The sequence below is a fragment of the Lutjanus erythropterus genome, chromosome 2 (assembly GCF_056507025.1).
Source record: "Lutjanus erythropterus isolate fLutEry1 chromosome 2, fLutEry1.hap2, whole genome shotgun sequence".
NCBI classification, from domain to species: domain Eukaryota; kingdom Metazoa; phylum Chordata; class Actinopteri; order Lutjaniformes; family Lutjanidae; genus Lutjanus; species Lutjanus erythropterus.
Window position 1 is genome coordinate 28,424,429 of NC_139318.1, and position 24,572 is coordinate 28,449,000.

The following is a 24,572-nucleotide window of genomic DNA, read 5'->3' on the forward strand; positions in this document are numbered from 1 at the left end:
TGACTTAGTGTCTCAAAATGAGCTTCCTTTAAATACTTTCTCATTATTTTGAGATGTCATATGTTTTGAAAAGGTTTCTCATTATTTTGAGATAACCTCATTATGTTGCCTAACATTAATTGATAATTTTTTGAGTCATTAATTTGAGAAAAGTAAAAATTTTAATAAGTAAGTGATTATTTAAAGAAAGTTCCTCATTACGTTGCATTACTCGGTCATCATTTTAGGATACTAGCTAAGTCATTATTTTAACGTGTCGTGAGAGACTCATTATGACAGGTGTTTTTTTTTTGCCTCATCACACTGGCAGAAATGGACTTTTGTACATTAAACTGTAGGTCTAAAATAAGATTAATATTTTACTTTTGGTCTCATATTGTAGCATTCATTCATCTATATTCGGAAAAAATACACAAACTTGATAGAACTGGAAAATTCTTTACTGAATGCAGTGCACATTTGTCACAACATTTTGCAGGTTGCTACATGTAAGTGCATAGACAGATACAACTGAGAAACAGGAGACAGACATTCTCTTTAAAAGGGACAGAATAAAACAAAGATATCAGGAATGACAAACAGCTTCCAGTCAGTGAAACACATGTATACCAATATTCATTCATGATTCCAGTCAACCAGAGTGATTTCGACACTGCTCTCTCTGACATTCATAATCGCATACAAATGTCCATACATCAGTCAAGCTCACAAAGTGACGATAAAATAAAAAACAGAGTTGCACCCATCAGGGGTGTCGAGGGGACGTGGCAGAGTTTTGAGACCAGGTCAAATGAAAATCCAAATACCTTCAGCAAATAATGTGTATTTAACTTTCTAACAGGATAAATGAACAGGTGTCAGTATAAGTTAAGAAATATGGTTATGGCCATGATAGGTTGGTCAATTACTCAAGTGAGTTTATCTAAACTTTTTTCCTGTGTTTAAAGTTTTGTTTGTTTTTTTTTTGTAATTTTCTTTCTTAGCCAAAACACGGGACCAAGGATATCATACACTGTACAGATTGTAAAACCTACTGTGGCAAATTGTGATTTGTGATTTTGGCCTATATAAATAAAATCTGATTTGACTTGGCAGTAATGTCGTGATTGGACGAGTTACTAATTTTGTATTCAGGAAAAATAAAGGACCAGTGTGTAGGATTTAGTGGTATCTAGCGGTGAGCTTGCAGATCGCTAACTTGGCCTCACCCTCCCCTTCCATGAGTAGGAAGAACTATGGCAGCCATAAAATACGCAAAACATGTGAAAGGCCATATCTAGAGCCAGTGTTTGCTTTGTCTGCTCTGGGCTACTGTAGAAACATGTCGGTACATCATAAGGGTTCTGTGCAGAAGGGCCCATGCCCTCTGTAGATATATACATCTAATTTTAAGGTAACAAGAACACAAGTCTTACTTAAAGTTATTATATATTAACGTAACCATACTTGTGGGTACTATCTTAAATTTCTGCCATTTTCTGATAATAGATCCCCATAAATCTTACACACTGGACCTTTAACTTGCAGGTATGTGATTATCAGCTCAATTATAACACAGGGATTGTTTTATACTTAAGAATGCCAGAACCATTACTGACATTTTCCATAAAGTCAAAGTGTCACAGCTGAGGTACACAGGACAATCAGTCGGTACCCAATAACAGAAGACATTACTGGATACAACCGCTGTCTCATCTGCCAGTCGTCACGTCTCTCAACTCATTCTCTCAGGCACATCAGACTCTCCAGGTGTAAGGCACTTCTCATCTCTCGCATCATTTCACACGCACATTCGCGCTAGCTCTCTCTCTCATTGTCTTGCGCCCTGTCACACTCTCTCGTTCACCGAAGAGGCGTTTTTCAGTTATGTTCTCTGGGATCTTTGGATGCAGCGATGACTGGTCATCTTCAGGTGATTGTCCAGCCAAGAGGTGCACGTTTAACCCCGCGGCACAGCGACATCTCAGCCCGGGGTCGAGCCAGCCAGGGCCTCCTGCATCTTAGTGCGGGCCAGAGCGTACCGTTGCACTATCTGCTTGACGTGCTCCTCCTCTTCACGCTGCAGAATGCGCAAGAAGTTCTTCAGCTCAGGCATAGAGAAGGCATGCCACTGTGAAGAGAGAAACATCACATTAGTGCATGTGCAGTGTATAAACTAAACGTTTGTGACATCTAACATATGGTTTTGAACTAGTGATGTCATAGTCAACAACAGTCAAATTTTCGTCAAAGTACAAATATTTTAAGGTCAAAAAGCCTTTTCCCAAGCCCTTCTAAGAACATTTTCTTGCGTTACCTGACCTAGGTTTCTGCATGATGTCGTTGCTTTATATCAATTTATATATGGTTTCGTTTCACATTAACGTTATATTGACAACATATCAAAAGTGTTATCCTTTTTTATCCTTAAATGTGTTACCAAATAACCATTTTTGTTTGAGACAGCTGGCACTGCAACTCTAAAGGCTACTGTGTTGAGGCTAATGTAATATAACCATAGCTTGTGGTAGCAGGCTACTGTCCTACCATTCAGCTTGTGTCATCTGTCATCAAAAATGTGCAGGATTTGTTGATTTGTTTTTAGATGTTACTGTGGCATCGAAATGGGAATTGAGAATCGTGGAATTTCACCGGTATTGCCATTGACCTCATTTCTTGTATTGTGACATCCCTAGCTCGGACACCATACTCTCATGTACATGTTGCACTCACATTGACTTCTCCAGTTTCATTCTCTTTCAGAACAAAACTGAGGACTTTCTCATTGGGTCCAGCACATAGACGCAGGCGGAGGGGACGCTCATCATCAGACAGCTTGCGAATATAAACTGAAGAGGCAAAAAGGCTAAATTTAGTGAACAGCATCTACATTTCCATTTTTAAAAAAAGTCACCAACACTACGGGAGTTCAACATGTGTGCATAATGAAAACGGAGTAATACCTTGGTCATGACGCTCGCTGCGCTCAAACAGAGCAAACTTGCCAGGATTGTCCACCACAGTAAACTTTTTCAGCAAAGCCTCGATGACTTCGCGAGCAGAAGTGCGAGAGCTTATGTGCAGGTGCTTGGATGCATCCTTTGGCAGGTAGAAAGAGGTGCGACGCTTCACTCCGCTGGCCCTCCTCCCCCCACCATCTTGAGCTCCTTTCTTTGAAGATGGAACAGACACAGGTCGGGCCAACTTGAACTGCACCTTTATGAAGCCAGTGTAGGAACCATCCTTGTTCTGTCGGAAAAAATTAAAATGTTACACTGAAGGAAAAACACATTTACGTTGAAATGCATGGATGTGTTGTGACTGATCATTACTCACCATGTTCATAAACAGGTTGCTGTTGATTTGAGCATTGTATTCCTTCACCTTCTGCTGAATATCTGGGGTTGTCAGTTCCTGCTTTCCCCATTCAACTTGTTCATCCTGAAGGGGACAGAGAGGAGTTACAGTGTTAAACCAGCAGGTGTCAGTGCTCACCTCCAAACCACAACAGGAACAAGAGAAACCCAAGCTTAACACAGCAGTAAAGGAATGGACACTGATATGGCCATACTTGTAACATTATAAATGTTATGTTCTGCAATAATTACAGATGTTATGAATAACTTAGATTATTAGTGTTAACACAAAAACATGTCAGGGGTGTTCATGACCATCATGGGTTCACAAGGTCAAGACTTTTATGTGGGAAAAAAATCTCTTCATAACATACAGCTGTTGTATGAAAATAATGTCTCAAAATGTTTTTCAAGAACAGAGAATGGCCATTTTTATTGCATTTAGAGCTTCAAAGATTTATTAGTTGTCAGCTATTATATTAATCAACAACTATTTTCATAATTGTTTAATTGTTTTGAGCATTTTAAGAAAAAATGTCCCAGTTCTCTGATTTCAGCATCTAAACTAAATATTTTCTGTTTTCTTTAGCCCTCTATGACTGTAAACAAATATCTTTGGGTTGTGGACAACACACAATATGTGAACATGTCATCTTGGACTTTGGTAACCAGTGACCAACATTTTTCAGGCATTTAGAGAAAAATAAAATAATCGTTGATTGTAGCCATAATTCCATTAATAGGTTTTTAACACTAACCTGGGAGAAGCTGTGGCGCATTCATGTAAAAGTACCGCTGCAAATAATAATTATTCTCATTGTTGATTAATCTGTGGATTTTTCTCTTGATTAATTAATTAGCTGCTATGAAATGGCAGTAGAAAGTGACTCAAACAGATTAATCGATTATCAAACTAGTTGGCAACTAATTGTAGGAACAACATTTTGAGCTCTGGGAAACAATGATCAACAATTTTCACCATTCTCTGACATTTTATGGATAAAAATCTAATTGGTTAGTCTAGAAAATGATGAACAAATTAATTGATAGTGAAAATAGTAGCTAGTTGGTTGCAGCCCCAATGGTGTGATTAAAATGAGATTTAAACAAGTTACTCTTGCAGTCATATTGCTTAATGTTGTTTAGACAACTATTACAAACAAGCATACTTTAATAACAGCGTGTTTAATTAACTTTCTATTAGGTTCCATTATGTCTACCAGTGAGCACCAGTTGCATCAGACTCAACTTCCGGACAACGAAGCACGGGCAAAAACGATGATGTCAGCCCTGTCCAATCCTGTTGGACTCTGATCCCTTGGTGTAGGAGGGGTAAACACACAAGAGAAGGGAGGAAGGAGGGGTATGTGCAATGTGCAGCTGTTTGCAATGACTTCGACCAACGGTTCTGCATTGCATTCCTTAACTTGGTATTCATGTAAAAATAGCCTCCCCTCTCCCGCTCTCACAAGTGGGAGAGACAATGCCCTCCCTTGTTTTACAGACACATCCTGTGAAGTCAGCTGCCTCATCAACCGCACAATCCCAGTCATGTTTCAGTCATACACATTTGGCCTCCAGCATGATCTGCATGGCCGTTAGCTCAATTAAGGCTTTTCCTGTGGCTACTGAGCAGTTGGTATTTCCTGCTGTATAGAGAGAAAATTCAGCAGAACTCAGCAGCAACACAAATTGTTTTCCATACTGTACTCCAGCTAGTCCCTCGAGGTAGGAGCAGGGGGTTTCCTGAGGAGTGTAATCCAAATATCATTACTCTAACTATCCTAACGATGCTGTGAACATCTATATTGATATTTGTATTTCTCCAATACTATGATAAAGTATTTTTGCATAAATGTACAGCATTTGACTCCATCTATTTCCATGACTTCAGATAGTTTAATGAAAAACAAACCAGGCAAGTTGCAAGCATTAAAAGGGCTCGGCAGCTTGTAAATCAAGCAGAAGGTCAATAGTAGCAATCCTCAGGCAAACTGAAAGACTCTAGAGTTAATATGCTGCTGTTAAGAAGTCAATAAATCAATGTGAGGTCCAAGTTGAGCTTTCCAACCATGGTAACAGTAGGAGGATAAACATATGCAACAACCGTGTCTCTACATGCCCACAAAAGGAGTGTCATATAAAAAAAAAAAAAACACAGCGTTGGAAGCGCCAGCAGCATGAAACAAAGATGGCTTCTTAACAGGAACAGAAAATGGTGACTGTCATTGTTTTTGACTATAAACTGTTTCTCAATAAAGGAAGCTGATCTGTGAGTGGGTGTGGATGACAAAGGGAACAGACAATGAACAAAGCCAAAACAGTCCATGAGTCATCTCTGATTGAGAAATTAGTGTTGAGAAACCTGTAAAACAGTCAATGAATAGTGGGTGTTTAGGCTGGAAACTTGAGAAGCGGGTGTGCGTCACAAAACATGACATCTGGGTTGTTCTCCGCATGAGGTCAGCTGTGGGTCTGTGCTTGTTTCAATAAAAACAAGGTTTTAAAATGAAATATTCAAATTGTTTCTGCCGATATGACTGGCCAATAAGTTGATGTTAATTATGCACACACACCATGAGTATGTTTGCAGTTGGTGGCTTTTTTAAGTGTACGAAACGGATAGCGAAGTTGCTATTTGCAATACAATCAGCCATGCAACAAGGAGCCAAATCGCATTCCTTCATCACTACAAATATAACTTTCCATTTTAAGAGTCGTCAAAGCTGTTATTATAGGGAATTTGACTTATAGTGAACGTGTGAGCGTGAATATGTAGGTTTTGAAAAGCACTGTCTGCATCGGCTAGTGGGCCATCACATTAAGAGCAGGCATAACGATATCTTAATTGTAATACGAGAGAAACTTGAAGGTTCTCTGCAATTAGGTGGGAAAAAACAAGCTAGGGTTTCTGCAGGGTTCAACAAGTTTAAGTTATGACTTTTAAGACCATTATGAAATCAAGACCTATTTCACATCCATACCTGCAAAAAAAAGTACATACACAGTTTGCATTAGTTGTTATTGGTTCAATGTTGGATTTGTTTTATAGTTACAAAAGTGTTATCAGTGCATTTCCTCAATAACAATTAAAAATGAGACTGAAGTTAATACTAATTTATAAAAGTAAACTTTATAATTGAATTTTTAAGGTCTTTTGTATAAGATATCATATTTAAGACATTATGAAGACTAAAACTCAGATTATTAGATTTTAGACTTTCTCAGGACCCGCAGAGACCCTGTAAATGCATATTTGACTATTGGCAATCGGCCAAAATGAGCTAGCCAATATCAGCATATCAGATATTGGCAAAAATCCAATATTGTGCATCCCTCATGACAGGACGCACTGATGTGTTTCCAAGCCCAAACCAGTATCTGCTTGCACCCAGAGATGACATGCATTTTATTGTAAAGTTCACACCATTTAAGCCTGTTTACTAAAAACTGGAGGAACCAGAACTCCACCCTCATAGCAAGCGAGATTACTTGGCAAGCTGCTGGGGTGCCCTTGAGCAAAACCCATAAAACATCTACAAAGCAGGGGCTGGCCTGTGATCCCTAAAAAATACGGATAAAGTACTGAATTTTCAGAAACAAAACTGTCATACAGAAAGCAGAAATACCAAACAACGCGAGAGTAGCTGTGATGAAACCACCCATCACCCATACCCCGGTCTCACTTCCCCCTTTTACGATGAGGAAATGACATTTATTAAAGCCTAAACTAACTTTTAATTTTTTTTTTGGTTTTTGTTTACTTCTATGTCTCACCTTCTTCACGTTAGCAGTAACGTTATTTTTCTTGACTTTGGGGAAGAAAGATGTCCGGGCGGTGAAGTACTGCTCGAACTCGGAGTCGGAGTCTTCCTCGCTGCAGTAGCCGCTGCTGGTGGAGCTTCCCCAGGTCATCTCGAAGGAGGGAGTCTTGTCCGCGGTGCTAGCCTCGTTTGCCATACTGACTACCGTTAAAACCTTTGACACAAGAGTCAACTAGCGGCACTTTAGCTACGACGCGTTAAAGTGTTAAAATAAATCGCGTTTAAACCTGGTTAAACTGGCTGGAATGTTAGAAATAACGGCCACGTTCGAAAAAAAACCCTCAACGGTCAAATAACTGATCTCAGCGACGATGAAATATCTGTGTAACGCCTTGATAGAAAAGGTCTAAAGTCAAACACTGTTTTCCCTCAAACTTAATCTGCCGGCCACGTTTCAACTGTACAAACTCGGTCCGTGTGAAACAGGATGTGTATTCAGGCCCCCGCCCTTGCTGCCTCGCTTCCTTCCCCCCGCCGGCCGACGCCCCACCCAGGTTCCGTTGAGTTGGAGTTTGGAAAATACACAAAACCACCGCGGCCGGTCGCGATTGGACGGCGAGAGGAAATGCCAAAGACCCCCACCCCCCCACCACCATTCTCGATGCAGCAGCGTCTCCCACGGATGTCGCTTCCCCGCGGAACTGTCATGTGATGAAGGGACAGTCTGGTCACACTGCACACAGCCACAGGGCGCATGTGACCTTTTATATTCCTCAAATCATTATCTCTAAAGATTGTTAACTTATATATATATATATATAAAAAAGAATTCTATAACTTGAATTCCACTGATAAATAAAAGTTAAATTTTACTATTTTAGCTGAGATATCTGCAAACTATGACTCTATAGGGAAAAATGAAAAACTGATGAACTCAAAAACACCCTGTGCTTTCTTGGAAGCCCCTGTTGGAGATAAAACATGATAAAGCGGCCATACAGGGTGCCCTCCAGTGGAGAAAATGTCAGAAAATGAAATGAAAATGTCAAAGTGCCATATAGAAGGTGCCTTTTAAGTCACAAAAATGTGATGAAGTGCTATATGGTGACTTTCCAGTGGGAAAAAAAGCAATGAAGTGATATATAGGGTGACTTCACAGCAGAGAAAACATAATAAAGTACCCTTTAGGGCGCCCCTCCAGTGGAGAAAACACGATAAAGTGTCATATAGGGTGACTTTACGGTGGAGAAAATGTCATGAAGTGTCCTACAGAGTGCCTTTTAAAAAATGTCATGAAGTGTCCTTTAAGGTGCCTGTCCATTGGAGAAAACATGATGAAGTGCCATATAGGGTGCCCTTCCAGTGATAAAAACACATGATCAAGTGTTACATAGGGTGCCCTTCCAGTGATCAAGTGCCATGTAGGGTGACATTTCAGTGAAGAAAATGAAAGAGCCTTCTATTGTGTCCTTTTTAAATCTTTCGCCCCTGCCCCTCAGATACCCTGAGTCCATCACTGAGAGCGTGATACCCCCAGGGCCCCTTAAATACGGTGACTCAGCAAGTAGATAACACAACTGATATGCAGACAGCTATCTTACTTTCCTTAAACGGGTGGTCATTTACTTATACTTTAATATTGTCACAGGCCTTCTCCCAGCAGCCACATTGATATGAAATAGTAGGGTAAACACAGGTGTTACCAATTATATTAATCAAGCTCCTGTTTCATTTAGTGTAGTGGGACCTTTCCAGTGAGCCAACATGCACAACAGCAGCACCTTGACCTGAACGAAACAGAACCTTAATTAGTATGTTTGCTATAACACCTGTTTTTACCCCACTATTTCATGTCAAAAGTCTATTGTGAGTCTAATGAGAGTTGAGGACAGGAGACATCAGCCACTGCCTCTTCCACCCCCGCCTCCAAAGTCTCATACAACCTGACAGGCAAGTGTTGAGCTGTGACTGCTTACTGCTGTTCTCGCATTACGTGCACGCGCCTGTTTTAATGTGTGCTGCCTCTGAGTCTAATTAAAAGCCGTAGAAACGCTCCATTTCAGCAGAAGCATTTCAATACTGATTTGGACCCACCTTCCATCCCATGTGATACGACTGTGGCATCAGACCATTTCTGTCTCAGAAATGCCCACTTCTTTCAAACCACACACCTCCAGTTGGTAACATAACCTTAATGACATCATCAGGGTTATTTTGCCTCACCTTGGAAAGGCAAAAAACATTATACAACTATTGCAGGCTGAATAGTACAAAAATCAATGGAGTGGCCAGTTGATCACTATTTTCAGAATGAGTTGTTGAAGTCACTTCATAAGGAAAATGCCAAACATTTCCTGCCAAATGCTTTTTATTTTCTGCTTGTCTATTTTTTTTCAATCATTATGTATGAAATATGTTTGAGTTTTGGATAGCTGGTCGAACAAAACGAGCAATATGAATGCCACCCTGGGAAACTGTTGAGGCCATTTCTCATTACTTTCTTACATTTTATATAGAAAACAATTGATCGGATAACTGAGAAAACACTCCGCAGATGAACTGATGATGGACATCACAGGGATGCACCAGTCCAATACACGGGATCAATACCAGCTTTGACATAAACCAATATTCAGTATGAATTATGCTGCAATGTAAACACTTTTTAAACCATCAGTGTTACTGACACTTTAATGTGACTAACATGATTCCAGGTTTATAGTTTTTTGTAGCGTGAATCCGGTTGCTGAAAACTATAATTGTTATAGTTGATAAAATTGCCTCTAATTTCCTCCAGAAAATGAAAAGCATTTTAAGCTGAGATGAAAATAGCTATGATTTTGAGACAGATAAATAATCCCCTTTGTTCATCTGAAACAAACCCTTCTATTTGATTCAAGTAATAACACAGAGGTGAACAAAGAACACAAAGGCACATGTTCAACTGGTGAAAACATTTCTAAATATCCTCCATGTTTTTCTCACACGCTGAAGAGTTAGTCACATGTTTTATTACGGTATTGCCTATCAGCACAAGTATTGGCTAATATGTATTGGCAATAAATACTTGGGAGACTCCTGCTGCGAAATGAGGAGTTCTCATGTGCGCTGCTTCACCCAGAGACCCTGCAGCTGCTCTGACATCGAGCAGGAATGAACCAAAGGTAAAACATTTCAGTGGCACACAAACTTTACAGAAGAAAAAATGCATACCGTACTTGTATGTTTTTCCTTTTTGTGTTATAGGTTGTGTTCAATGCAGATAGTTTAACATCTCATAGGAGTAAAAATGTGTTATTAATAAGATTAATCATGTCTGCTCTGCATTTTATTCAGGTGAGACAGATCTGGCAGCGCTTACTGGTACCCTCCAATATAACAGAGCCATCGTAAATCTTATTAGTTCCATGTGTCTGTTGTGTGAGAGGCCTATGCACACAAAAGCCTGTGCACCAGCAACATATCTAGCCATGTCTTCATACTGTTGATACTCTGCTGAACAGCTTGCTGAAGTTTTTACATTCCAGTCGTCCTTTGATAAGCAACAATTGTTTGATAGAAAGGGAACGAAACCTGTTACCAAGAGACCAAACCCTGCTGCCTTGAGCAACAGTTGGCCTGTGGCCTTGACTCCCTGCTTTATAAATAACAGTAATGTGGTGCAGAAAAGCATTGTGAGGAGTCTAGTTAAGATTTTAGACGTGCAGTAACCAGGACTTTATTTTATGCCGATAAAGTGCAGATTAAATGATATAAGATCATCACACTGACTCCACTGAACCAATTAATGGTAACTACATCCTACACAACTCAAATTAATATATTTTATTATACTTAAAACTAGGGCTGCACAATATGGTTAAAAAGTCATATCATAATGTGATTATTTGACCAAAATTGTGATTGCAATATGACTAGAGGGGATGATCATTTTTGCATTACAATTTTCATTTTGTCTAAAAAACAACTATCGAAATTATGATGATGTGACAGTTTTTGGGGTCTGTTCCAAATGAACTGGATCTGGAGAACAAGAATTGTACGACAACACATTTTTACTTTTTCAGAAAATTGTGATTTGGTTCTGGTTCCGCGATTTGGATATTGCAGTTGGCCATATTGTGATTCCAATAATTTTGCAATTAATTTTGCAGCCCTACTTACAACTGTCATGATATTTAAGATTTTACCATGTTGTTTTTTTGTTGAGTTGTTTTTTTTACATGTGCACCCAGTGTCACTTTATTATCTTCACCTATACTAGAGATGAAACATCATAAAAAAATTCATATCACTATAGAGACCAAAATTATCATGATTATCAGTATTATTGTGGGTTTGTTAAAATGTGCTAAAATGTTAGGTTGATGCTGGACAGTGCTTTCAAAGTGCAGTAATGAAACACAGCTTTAATCATTAAAGCTCCAACACACCTGATTCAAATGATCAGGTTGTTGTCAGGCTTCTGCAGAGCCTTGATGACGAGCTGATCATGTGAATCAGGTGTGTTGGAGCAGGGAAACATCTAAAACATGCAGGACAGTGTGCCTTGAGGACCAGGGTTGGGAAACACTGCTGTACTGGACTACTGGACAAATTGAGAGCTGTTTCTCATTTGTTGTCCTCCATATTTACATACACAAGTGGGGGCAGAATATCAGAAACACCTCTGAATATAATGCTGTCCGGTACAACAGCACAACCACTACCTATAACTTAAATGTTAAAACATATAATTGAATAAACTCCTATATGACAGTGTCAAAAATGATTTCAGGCATCAGAGATGTAAATTTTATGGCTGAGCAGTTGTAATGGATTGTGTTAGATTTTACATGTGTGCCTAATAAAGAGGCCACTATGTGATTAATAATAATAATAATGTGATTAATACATATATATGAGTTTAACAACGTACTGAAAGATTCCAGGAACGGACGTTATCACTGCAGTGGTTAAATAAACTGATACAGATATTGCAAAAGACAATGACAAACTTCCCCTTCAAATCTCTTTACTTCCCTTTTCAAGTCTGATGATGCCAGCTGCCTCTGCCTGGTGCAGCCCTGCATGACTGCTGTTTACTGCAAACATACAGTTATCTCTGACAACGTCAGGTCACCTTTAATTATGGGCCCCTGTAGTTAGTGGAACTAGAAGTGAAGGGTGTGTATTTATTGCTAAGTAAAATGGTTCCCACTTTTGACCATAAAGCTATTTGTTCCCTAAAGAAGTCCAACAAAATTACCATGCCTTCAAACCTGAAAGCACACAATGTCACATGCAAAGTATAGAGGTCTGTATAAACTACCAGTTACTTAACTCGCTGTTGTGTTTTAAATTGTAGTACAAAAAAGATATGGTAATAATTTAGCAAGCAAACAGTGACTACTACCAGTTTTTTGTGGGCAAGGCTGCATGTTGTGAACAACTGAAGAGTACTAAGCGAGTCATAGCACCAAATACAAAAGGTCCTTACCACATTTGTGTCTGTTTCGATGGTGTGCTCAACAACGCATGTGTGGTCAGCCACAGAGCCTCGGTCCCAGCTGCAGTCCAACCGGATAAGGGCACGACAGCGGTAGTGGCATGTGAATCTACAATCTGTAAGCACGAAAAGTCACTCAGTTTAGACAAAAACCGCCAAACACATATATACATATGACAAATTCATCTAAGATGCATATGATATTATTGTCAAGTGCAATTCTAAATGGGTGACGTCCTCCTCTGGCCATTAACGGTCACTGCAGTTACTCTGATTTGGCTCGGCCCTAAATTTACCATCCTTTCACTTTTGTTTTGCATTAAAGAGATGGGTGACAAACACACCACTAGAACCTCCTTAATAACCCCTAGACCATCCTGTAGAACATTTAAAACCTATTCAGTAACCATTACAACTTTTGGACAGATCACCGTTGGCTCATTAATGACCCATAGAACCTTAAAACTTCTGAAGTGCTGTATAGAACCTCCTAGAGAACCCCTAGACCATCTTCACTGCCTACTAAAACCTCAAGAATCCCTCGAACCCTCTCAATGACCAACCAAACTCCCCTTATACAACCCACAGAGCTTCTTAACTGACTACTACAACATCCTTCGAGGACCTATACAGCTTTATCAGTGGCCACTAAAACCTCCTGAAGGACCCCTAGAACCTCTTCAATAACTACTAAAACCTACTTAATGACCCAGAGAATCTCCTGAAGGACCTCTAGAATCAACTCAATGACCACAAAAAAACTCTTAAAGGATGACTTGTACCTGTTTTGGCCATCAAAATTGCTTAAGTACCGCAGGACCTCCTAAATGATCACTAGACCCTCCCAAAAGATCCCTTGAATCTCACCAATTACAAAAAGCATCCAAAAATATCTAATGGATGTAATTAAAAGACCCCTAGAACCTCCTCAATGGGTATCACTACCACTTGAGTACCCAGGAACCCTATCACTAAAACATACTAAATTACCCCAAGAATCTTCTAAACAAACTCAAAAACCTCCCCGGTGACCTCTAACACCCCATAAAGAGCTAATTAGACCTGTTTCGGCCATCAAAAACCTCCTAAATGACTACTTAAACCTCCAAAACATCCCTTAAAACCTTCTTTAGATTCTCAGAATAATGTATTCATATGTGAGTGACGTAAACACCAACATTAAGTGTTATCAGACCTTGACCAAGCAACTTCCTTTAATCTGTCTCCTTTCTGTATATAAATAGATAAATAAGCATAACTTCCCTTCAGTCACAAAAATAGCAGTACTTTGTTTCATGAATATAGACTTGCATCTGTGTGTTTATGATAATTTCTTTCATGAATGCCTGTTTATTGTCTTTCATTTTGATTGGATTGTGGTTTCATATTCCGATTACTGTTAAGAGGCATTGCATTCTGCACAGTAAATGCTTTACACAAACCTCAGTTATATTTCAGTGGGTTTCAGTTGATGAAAAGGAAGTTCAAGGCTACTGCAACTCAAAGATAAACCTTGAGCAAGTAGGGTGTAGAGGTCTACAGCCAACCTTGAACCTAAATATGACCAAACCACAAAGTACACTTTTAACAACTGCGTGCATGTTAGATACTGCTCACTTGAAAACACACTGTCAGACAACATGGACAACATTTATAGCATGGCAAATCAAACAAACAAACTTTGATTTCTTCAGATTAACAGGGTAAGTACAGGGTTACTTGTAACTGCACCTACATAACTACCTCTTTCTCAGTTTAACCAGATTTCCTCTTTCTCTCAGCCTTGTCCTCATTTTGGATCATGCATACGCACAGAGGCAATCACACATGCACACACCCAGGCGCTCAAACAGCCCACATAAGCCAACTCACTGACACACCGCAGGCTCTGCTTGTACAGGCCCCAGATGAAGTCTCCACACAGGTCACACCACGTGGGCTGCGCGTGGCTGCAGGGCTGGAAGTTGTGCCCCTCTCCCTTCTCCTCGGGGAGATGTGGATCCTGCGTGCTGCTCAGGACTCTGATGATGCCCACCCGGCTCAGCAGGTCAGGGACCTTCCCCGGGCTGATCCTCAGGGCGTTGGTTCTCTCCAGGCGTGGAGGCGAGCAGGGCGAACGTGAGCCGGTCAGCTCTATCTGCTCTCTGTCCTGCTTCAGGTCACGGAGCTCGATGAACTCGCCCCAAGACATTGTGTCACTCAGAGCCTGGCTTCCTCCATTATCACTGACGGGAGGAAAAACACACAATAACACACTGGTAGCAGCCAAAAATTATTTGGCTCCTGTTTTAATATCCTTTAAAATGTGATCTTGAAATTCTAAGGTTTAGTTTAGTTTTGTTTAGCTTTACTTTGCACAATTTAAAAAATAAACAACAAATCTACACTGCTAGGAGAGGTGGAAAATATGGCCCTAATGTGAAATTTTCACAAAGTTATTGAGAACACACCTCCCCAGGGACTGTGGATGGTAATTAGCTAATAAGCTAATTCTGGTACAAAGCATAATTTCTCTTTTTTGAGACTAATGTAATTTGTATAAATAAACTTAATAAACTAAACTAAACAAACATACAGAAAACGAGAAATGTTATGGCAAACTAATATGAACCAAATACGTTCAAACCTTTTCTATCACACCCCCCTTCAGAAGCTGAAAAAAGTTCATCTTCTACATTTTTTTTTAATTTATCATGAACACTGATAGAAGAGGCAACAAATAAAAAAGACACATGTTGTATTTTAGTGAAATGTCAGAACGAGAGCATCAACAAACTCTTGTTTGTTCATTTGTGCTTCATAAATCATATTCATTCAACTTAGTTTCACTCCATATTTTTCAATCACGTCCCTCTGCAGTGGCTCTATGTCCCACCAGCGGGGCCGACCCCACAGTTTGAGAACCACTGATCTATGATAACAACAACAATGAGCATGTGATGTGTATGTGAGTGTGTGTGTCCAAAGTCTCTTCACTTTGTAAGTTAGTCACAGAAACAACCTTTTTTTCTTTAGTTGTTGTTTTATGTGTTGTTTCACAAAAGAGACGATTCTGAATGTTTGTTCTGCTCTAGAGGGTTAGATCAAGGAAAGGTGAAGTAAACAGATCCTGTGCTTGTGTAAATGCAGCAATACTACAACTTAAAAACTACTCAGTCGCAAGTAAACATTCTGAATTCAAAATTTTATTTTAGTAAAGGAACATAAGTCTTTAAAGTGTAACTCAACATGCAGCAGAATGGCCCCTTTACGTATTATATTATTGGATTATTATTACTACAGTGGCATCCATTAATTGATTAGCTGTCAGCTATTAAATGTTAAACTACAGTATTCTGATAATGAATTAATTCAAAAAGTCAAAATTCTCTGATTCCATCTCCTCAAATGTGGATATTTTTTGGTTTCTTAACTCCTTTATGACTGAGAACTGAATATACTGGGCTTTGAGAAACACTGATCAACATTTTGCACCATTTTCTGACATTTTATGGACCAAATGAAATGAAAATAATCGTTAGCTACAGCCCTAATTATTGCTGTTAGTATTTTAACGTTAAAGCCATTCATGGTGGAGCTGATTTTAATTGTTACTCATTTATATACAGTGGGGAAGTTTGATTTATACCAATACATCACATTTTCTAAATTGTATGTTATGTTAATCTTGATTTAGCTGTGAAATAAAAGTAGTGGAGTGTAAGTATAGTAGCATAAACTAAACTAAAAGCACAGTGCTAGAATGAATGTATTAAGTTAAAGTATTATATAATTTTTGTTTCGTTTTGGGCACGTTGGTTTGTGATACATCACATGCTCCATGTAAGTAATTATGTAATATTTGACAGTCTGCAAATCAGCATATTTAAAGCAGGGTACGAAAGCAGCCATAAGAACCTAATGCCAAACATTACTGTAACATGGAAATGCATAAGATATGCTGCAAGTTTTTCAGAACATGACTTTTCCCAGAAGTGTAATTCCTGTGTAAATAAAGCAATTAAAGATGCATTTACGGGAGCTCGGAGGATGAATACTCACATGTTTAGTCACGAAAACAAGAAGCTCGGTTAATCAGTCACCTCTGAAAGTACAAAGTAAAATCAAACCTTCAGTTTAACTCACCAAAACAGCGGAGAAAACAGCCCCGTGGCGACCGCTTTGTCTCAAAACTTCTTCCATCCGAGGAGAAAAAAACTTTCCGCAGAAATTTCTCTGACTGTTTCCAAGTAACGGAGGTGTGCAGCAGCCTCGGCTTCATCTCTGGAAATAACCTCTCATCACCGGTTAGTTAGAGCTCCAGACGGACGGAGGCCAGGCTGTTTGACGGTAACATCAGCCTGTCTGAGCTCCTCTCCGGACACTGAACATCTTAAGATCTTTTTTCACACTGAGTTGTAGGAGGAAGCAGCAAATCATGAAGAAGAGAGAGTGAGATGAGTCTGAGCTGTACCGACATCCGGGATGTTTTCACATAGGGGGTGCTGCTTCTGAGTCCCGAGCACAGCTGAGTGGGCGTGAAAAGCCCCCCCCCCTCCTCCAATCTCTGACTCAAAGTGTGATGGAGAATCTGGTTTTAATTTACCACAGCAGTGAAAACATCAAACATACATAAATTAAGTGCAAAACTTCAAAGTGGAAAGATGTATGGTGCTTACAGCCAATCAAATTGTGTTTTACTAAGAGATCAGAGAGTGAACAATCCAGCATTCAGAAAGGGTAAAGTCTGAACATAACTTGCAGGAATATTAACCAAGAAGAGGGACCACAAATCCCCAGCTATTTTGTAAAATAAATAAGTGACTCTCAATGTTGTGGTCATTTGGAAACACTTTTGTTCTTAAACACACATTTTTCCTCTTAACTGTGGTGCCATGTTTCCATGTAAATATACACTCATTCTGAATTTGATGCCTGCAAGAAAGTTGGGACAAAAGACTGGGAAAGTGGAGGAAAGCTCCAAGAACACCTGTTTGAAACATTTGACAGGTAAACAGGTCAACTGGTAACAGGTGGTAGTATTATGTTGTCCATTAAAGCCTCACCAGTTCACCACTTTGTGGAAAACTGCATGGACAAGTAGTTCCGAAGTTAAAGAACAATGTTTCTGTACACAAAACTGCAGGACTTCAGGGGTTTCACCATCTATAATCCATGATATTATTAAACGATTCAGAGAATCCAGATATGTAAGGGGTAACATTGACTTGACCCCACAGATGCCACCACATCAAAAACTGCACCGCATAATTGTATAAAGGATACTACACGGGCTCTGGAACACTTTGGAAAACCGCCGTCAGTAAACCCTGTTTGTTGCTGCATCTACGAATGCAAGTTAATACTCTACCATGCAAAGTGAAAGCCATATATCAACAACATCGAGAAACGCTGCATGCCATCATGGCTAAATGTCACATCTGCGAAGGCATAACTCATTATAAAAAGTACATACAGGTTATGGAGCAACAGATGTGGTCTTTCTCAGACACGTCCCTGCTTATTTTATCATGCCAAGACACATTCTGCAGGTTACAACAGTGTGGCTTCAGGCACTAGACTGACCTTCCTGCAGCCCACTCCTGTCTCCCAGTGAAAATGTGTGGGGCACTTTTATGAAGCGCTAAATATGACAGCAGAGACCCCGGACTGTTGAGCACATTTAGTCATATATCAAGCAAGAATGGAAAAGAATTTCTCTTTCAACAATTAGTGTCCTCAGGTCCTAAACACTTACTAAATGTTCTTATAGCAAAAAAAAGGGATGTAACATAGTGGTAAACATGCTGCTGTCCCGACTTTTATATTGTATATTTACAAAAAATAATGAAGTCAGTCAGTATGAACTTTAAATATCTTATCTTTGTATAATTCAGCTGAATACAAAAAGGTCAGAGAGTTTTTACAAATCATCGCAGTCTCCTTTTATTCATGTTTTACACAGCATCCCAACTTTTTGGGAACTGGGGATTGTAGATGGCCCTCAGCTTGTGTGTTGGTGCCGTCTAGTTTCATTATATTCAAAAGAAGGCAGACATGTCTACAGCTGATATTTTCCAATACTTGGCAACTCACACATTTAGGCCCAGATGGATAAATAGCACCAAAATATAGATTTTTGATTTTGGGCTGAGTGCTCCCTTTAATAGCACTGGGCAAAAAAACAAGATAGAGAGAGTGATTAAAGCATTTTTATTTGCTGCCACTGTGTCAAATACAAAAATCCAAGGAATATAAATTCTCTCGACGGAGAAGGGACTGCAGAAAGCTCCCAAAGCTCTTTCATTCAAGAAACAATTATCACTTAAAAACAGAATAAAGATTATCATAAAAACAAACATTACAGTTAGGGACAGCATTATTCTGTGATGGGGCATACATTTCTTCCAGCATTAAAAGAAACCAGATTAAAATGCATAGAAATCCAAATTTGCATTGTCCACACACATATTTGTTCTTCCATCCTGTGACTCTCTCTTAGCTCTTAATGTGCAGCTCCCTCTGGATCTTCTCTGTGGCCTCAGACATAAGCTGGCAGGCTTTCTTGTGTTTAGGCCAGTGCTTCACCTGACATTCTCTGAAAAAATAAACAAAAAGATGAACAAGGCTTTACATCATATGACACATTTAATGTAGTTAAGCATGTATGATGGTAATAGATTAAATGTAATTTTATGTCTGATGTAAGAACACAGACATATCTGTCCATCCAGACATTTTTTAGCCCTTTGCCACAGTAACAGGATAAGAGGTTTTTCTTCCTAGCTACTTTGTCCAGCTCCCGGAGTATCCTGATGCATTTTCAAGCCATCTGGGATAACCAATTTCGGCTTATCCAGGGATAGATGCTAATATTTTTTAACAATGGCCCCATGGGTCACCAAGCCCCTAAATTTGGTGGCCAAAGAACATTTTTGTGGCCCAACTGTGAACTTATGTACAAACTACACAGGAAAGGCAATTTAATACAACTTAAGACAGCCTTTCTTAACTGGGACGCTTGTGTTGTCCACTTTCCCCATGAATGATGATGTTGTGTTTCCTGAAGGCACTGTTCCTGGTGAAAAAGGAGTTAGACTTCTCAGCTAGTTGAAGAAACTGGCAGCACACATCGTAGTATAATACATCCTTACATGTTTCATGTTCTAGACACTTGAACACTTCCATTCCCTGTAAATTTTCACTGACGTTTTGTTTTTCATGATGCGCCTTTTGTGTTTCTGTTTATTCTGTAAGGATTCCATCAGCAGTCCTGACATATTGGTATTTAGGAGGCAATGAGTACCGTTTGCTGAAGTAAAAGACACAAAGGAATCGGGATGTTTGTGGAACTGTGTTGTTGTTGTGTTGGCGAGGGATCACAGTATGTGGATAAAACAGGGGGCCACCTTCCTGAAATATTTGGAGGCTAAAGACGACCTTTCTGAGGCCACAGGCCACGGTTAATGTTGAACCGTGCCGTATCCACAGTCTTGTTCTTCAGTCATTATCAAAAGCTTGTGACCATATGGGAGTGTTGGAAAGTACATCGACCAGAAAATCACGAGCTTCGCCCTCAGGCTCAGCTCCTTCTTCATCTACAGCAGTCCAGTACAGCATTTACAGTACTGCTGGACTTATGACTACACAAGTCTTACCTTTGACAGTACCATTCTCCCTGACACCGAGAGCATCTCTTTGCAGCCTCTTTTCCACAGGATCCACACTTTGGCTTCTCGGGGAGTAAACTCTCCATCACATCCAAGTTGTACGTCTGGGCCAACCTGGTCAAAAAAATACTTACCTCAGTAAGTATCACAGTGCAAACGGACTGATTTGATTTCTCAGTACCTCCAGTACTCAAACCTTTGTAATACTGAAACAATACTGATGTAAATACCTCTGAGCCTGTAGCCTCAGGTCACTTTCAGATGGGTTGAAAGTTTCTTTGACTTGAAACTTTGCTATCGCTTTCCACTTCCCAGAATTCTCTTTCACAATGTGATTCCACATCTCTGGGATCTACACACAAAGCAAAGCTCAGGGTAAAAATGCATGGGGACACAGTCCGGTGTGGAGATGTGTGTGCACGTGTGCGAGTGTGTACCTGCTCCAAAATGAGCTCTTTTTTTGGCGGGGCGGGGTCTGTAACAGCGAGATGAGCCAGGAAACGCTGCAGTTCCACCAGGTTTGGCAGCTGATCAATCAATACCTCTGTCAAGAAACCCCGCAGCTGTGGCACAAACAATCCCAAAAATAATACACAACAACATCATCAACAGAATTTTATACAATGAGTTAAGCAGAGTGGATACTACAAAAACACAGTGTGATTACAGGAGGATGCACAAGGCCCTCTGCTTATATAATTAATGCAACAGGAAAAGGATGAGAAAGCGTATAATAGGAGGAAACATCTTAGTCAAAACAGCCTTTGGTAACTGAATGTGTGTTTTAACAAGTTGGAGGACAATGATCTGGCACTCACACACTTCCTGATCTTCAGTTTACAGATAATATACAGTAACTACTTGGGCAGAGGAGGAGGAGGAGGTGTGGACTGATATGATTTAAGATCAGGTTACACATCACGGGCAGCACAGCACACAGCCGTGAATATAAAGGACTGGTGGAAACTGCTGACAGATGCAAAGAGTCGGTCAACCTTTCATTCGCAGTTTACCTTCAGGAGCTGGTTCTTGTTGAAATTGTTGAAGTCATATTTCCGTTGGCAGTCTTCCTTCAGCAGCAGATTGAAAAGTGAAATCCAGACCTGACCGTCTAGTTTTGTCATCTTTACGTGGTCCTCAACAGGAATCTTCTGCCACCTGCCATTCATGTACTTTTCCACCTGGCCTTCAGTGGCACACAGAGAGGAGGGAAAATTGAATGAAGGGTAACTTTTTAGGACACATTTGATATGCGAGAGGTGTGATATACCTTCTCTACAGCGACTCCAGGGGCAGCAGTCAATTAGCTGAACCAGCACACAAGGCAGGTTATGGGTGCACAGCATACGACTGATGACACTGATGCTGTAAAGAAAAAAACACGCTCTCCTTCTGTCAACGGTAGAGGTCAAACAACTGCTACATGACTTAATAATTAGTCAATTAAAGGACCAGTGTGCCAGATTTAGTGGCATATAATCAAGGCCATACGTAGAACCAGTGTTTAATTTGGCCATTCATTAACCGGTTCATGTTTATTTATTTGTTTTTTAAAATTTAATCTTAAGTAGAACCTCCTACCAGGGACACTGGAGACTATATAATGTAGTACTAAATTGCTAAAATGCAATATTCATGTTTTTTGTATTAATTCAAATGGCTAGGATAATTTAAAGAACAACAATTTGAGAATGTTTTACACTATAGCAGACAACAAATGTGAACACCAAACATACTGTTGAAATTTCCAGCTGAGAACTTGTAAATTCTGGCTTTCCACATTAAATTGAAGGGACCGTGAGAACTTCAAGGAGATAAAGAGGGAGACAAGCAGATCTGTCTGTTTCTCACTGTAACAGATACTCCAGTCTGCAGCATAGCCTTGGTCAAACACTTCATGCTGCATGATCACAGAAAGTTTTTAGGGTATATCATATCAACATTCTGTCCATATTTATTTTGCATGCTCTCTCTCTCTTTATCTCTGCTGCAAATCCACATCACACTTCTTTATCAGTTGATGCTGCCATTAATTCTATTGGGAGTGAATAACATTTACATTCATTAGTTGCAAACGGATCTGTTCAGTTCACTGTTCACCAAAACAAAATTGAGCACTGAAGGTAGATACATGGCAGTGTGACACAGCAGACTCCATGGAAGAGGACCTGCACCCTCTATAGATATAAAGGGCACATTCTGAAGTAACGGATCATATTTTTATGTGATTATACATAATAATAATAATGATTGAATAATAAAAACATACTTATGAAAATTACATTCCATCCCAACCTAAATCTTACACACTGGACCTTTAACAGAAAACCAATATGCTTATCTGATTTGATAATTGCTAAATTGTTTAAGTCCATTTTCCAGCAAAAACACCAAATATTCTCTGATTCCTCACCCCACCTGTCTGTGTGATCCGTGATGTACCGCAGCACAGACACGGCCTTCAGAGAGATTTCAAACTCCAGTGCAGCACTCTGCATCTGTAACTCCTGCACCAAGTAAAAAGAATGATGTGACCAATCAATTCAAGGAAAAGAAAGAATCTTCTGCCATAGCCTGAACACTAAAACCAACAAAAGGAGCGTAAGTGACAGACTCTTGTACCTCTATAGAGGATACAACTGCCTTCCCTGTCAGGTCGTGTTGGTCATGAGTTGTTTCGCTCTCCCTGGTCGCTTTGCTAGCCAGCAGGGTGAGTTTGCGGTGGCAGTAATCCACCAGGTCAAGAGCAGAGTCATCAGCTGCCTCACATGAATCCTACACAACACACAAAACTTATTTTTTTTTACCATCTTTATAGACAGAAAGAGCCAAGAGTTTAAACCGCCTGGTTGTGTTGACTTATCCATTCTTTAACACATATAAAATACGCTGCACATTAATATAATTTAGGGGTATGTATTCGTATACACACTGACCTTATGAAACATTATCGTTTCCAGTAGGTTTATGATCGTGGCTTCATGGTGGATCTAAGAAGGAGACATTTACATAACATATGAAATCAGTTATGAATGCTGCAGGCCGATCAACATTTTATGTCTCATTTTACACTTACCACCATGTAAAGATGAAATGTGTTATTGGGATTAAAGTCCTGCAGCTGACATAAGACAGGGAACACTTTTTGTTTCCACACTTCCACCAGGATCATTTCATGGACCAGAACAGGTATCTAGAAAAGGGAAGGAGGAGAAAAACTGTAGTACTGTAGATGAAAGCTTGTTTTAACGTGCTCATTGTGCTCTCATATGTAATTGTACGTAACAGAAACAAGAGAAGTCTTCTGCAGGGCTTGTCTAAATGCCCCTAATGTTTTCACATTTTATGTAGAGAGGCAGCAGTCACCTTTCCATATGATACCAGGAGCTCCTTGACAAACTCATCATGCGTGGCAGAAGCATTCAGTATCGCCTGCATGTTAAGTTTCTCAATATACTCGTGCTGTTTGAACCACCTGTCAACAGACAAAGAGAAAAATCATGAAGCAGCACAGAGTTAAGTTCTATGACTGTCTGCTTACTGTCCTGCAAATCAAAACTAAAACAGAGAAGCATCATTAGGTTTCTGTGCAGCACATAGCCCACCTGAAATAAACTCTGCTGCTACTTAAAGACAAAATCCTCCCACACCAGGGGTCTGTGGTCTCATGTGCGCAGGGGTCCTTAACATGAAAGACTGGGAACCACTGTCTTCAATATTCTGAAATGTGTCATTCTGTATGGCGAATAATGTGTATTTTTTAATATTTTTTAATACTACTAATAAAAAAAAAATCGATCTGAGAACTTATTTCCCCACTATAACTTTGCATTTCTACACTGAAGCGTTGCTAACTAACTAGCTAACTGTAGAGGAGCTATCTTCACTGAATTGATTATTATTAATAATTCAGTGTAGTTTCCTGCCTTCATGCTTTAAAAATCTCTTTTTTAGGTCTCTTATCACACATCTTGTGGTGTATCACACACCTGCTACATAGTTCACCCTCAATAATGTATCGGGTTTAACTGCAGTCTTGCTAACATTAGCTGTAACTAGTTAACGTTAGCTAGTCGATCTTACCTGGAGGAGCCGACTTCCTTGAGAGAGAAAGTTTCCAGACTTTGAACAAACCCCTCTGCTTCCACAGGATGAATTACCGACGTGTCCATTTTGTAGTATTAAACTATTCAACAAACGATCCAGAGGAATATAATCACCTGTTCAGTATCTCTTCTTCAGTCAAGTTATTTCTGAAGTTAACTATAGTGTTAGTGACACTCCTCAGCTCCGGTGGTTGTTCATGGTCTCCATGGTTACTGTAAACCAAGCGCAC

The 24,572-nt window shown here is 39.7% G+C and overlaps 2 protein-coding genes across 3 annotated transcripts; both read right to left on the minus strand.

Annotated features, from left to right (window-relative positions):
• Positions 1 to 998: 998 nt before the first annotated feature.
• Positions 999 to 16,995, minus strand: LOC146331838 (ras association domain-containing protein 1-like). 2 transcript variants are annotated; one of them, XM_084736114.1, is made up of 7 exons: positions 16,713 to 16,995; positions 14,460 to 14,812; positions 12,579 to 12,703; positions 3,316 to 3,420; positions 2,943 to 3,228; positions 2,713 to 2,828; positions 999 to 2,110 (listed from the first exon to the last, which is right to left on the minus strand). In XM_084736114.1, exons 2-7 carry the CDS (start codon positions 14,776 to 14,778, stop codon positions 1,964 to 1,966), a joined length of 1,098 nt encoding a protein of 365 aa, XP_084592240.1. In that variant the 5' UTR covers positions 14,779 to 14,812; positions 16,713 to 16,995; the 3' UTR covers positions 999 to 1,963. The 2 variants fall into 2 exon arrangements, with proteins under 2 accessions (XP_084592240.1, XP_084592247.1); XM_084736121.1 differs by lacking the exons at positions 12,579 to 12,703; positions 14,460 to 14,812; positions 16,713 to 16,995 and adding an exon at positions 7,113 to 7,428.
• Positions 16,996 to 19,050: 2,055 nt separating this feature from the next.
• Positions 19,051 to 24,504, minus strand: zmynd10 (zinc finger, MYND-type containing 10). Its single transcript, XM_084745289.1, has 12 exons — positions 24,320 to 24,504; positions 23,603 to 23,711; positions 23,313 to 23,429; positions 23,173 to 23,226; positions 22,859 to 23,011; positions 22,655 to 22,743; positions 21,507 to 21,601; positions 21,250 to 21,422; positions 20,674 to 20,799; positions 20,467 to 20,588; positions 20,225 to 20,350; positions 19,051 to 19,164 (listed from the first exon to the last, which is right to left on the minus strand). The coding sequence occupies exons 1-12, from the start codon at positions 24,406 to 24,408 to the stop codon at positions 19,065 to 19,067; spliced, it is 1,353 nt and encodes a 450-aa protein (XP_084601415.1). The 5' UTR covers positions 24,409 to 24,504; the 3' UTR covers positions 19,051 to 19,064.
• Between the last annotated feature and the right edge of the window lie 68 nt (positions 24,505 to 24,572).

Bases quoted from the DNA above. Each gene is read 5' to 3' on its own strand.
- zmynd10 (XM_084745289.1), bottom strand. From the start codon at position 24,408: ATGGACACGTCGGTAATTCATCCTGTGGAAGCAGAGGGGTTTGTTCAA. The intron at 23,430-23,602 runs GTGACTGCTGCC...TCCCTTTTCTAG, and splicing joins TCCTGGTATCATATGGAAAG to ATACCTGTTCTGGTCCATGA. The intron at 22,744-22,858 runs GTACAAGAGTCT...TACTTGGTGCAG, and splicing joins CAGTTGTATCCTCTATAGAG to GAGTTACAGATGCAGAGTGC.
- LOC146331838 (XM_084736114.1), bottom strand. From the start codon at position 14,778: ATGTCTTGGGGCGAGTTCATCGAGCTCCGTGACCTGAAGCAGGACAGA. The intron at 3,421-12,578 runs GTAAGGACCTTT...TGTCCCCTTCAG, and splicing joins TCGAAACAGACACAAATGTG to GATGAACAAGTTGAATGGGG. The intron at 3,229-3,315 runs GTGAGTAATGAT...TTTTTCCGACAG, and splicing joins GCAACCTGTTTATGAACATG to AACAAGGATGGTTCCTACAC.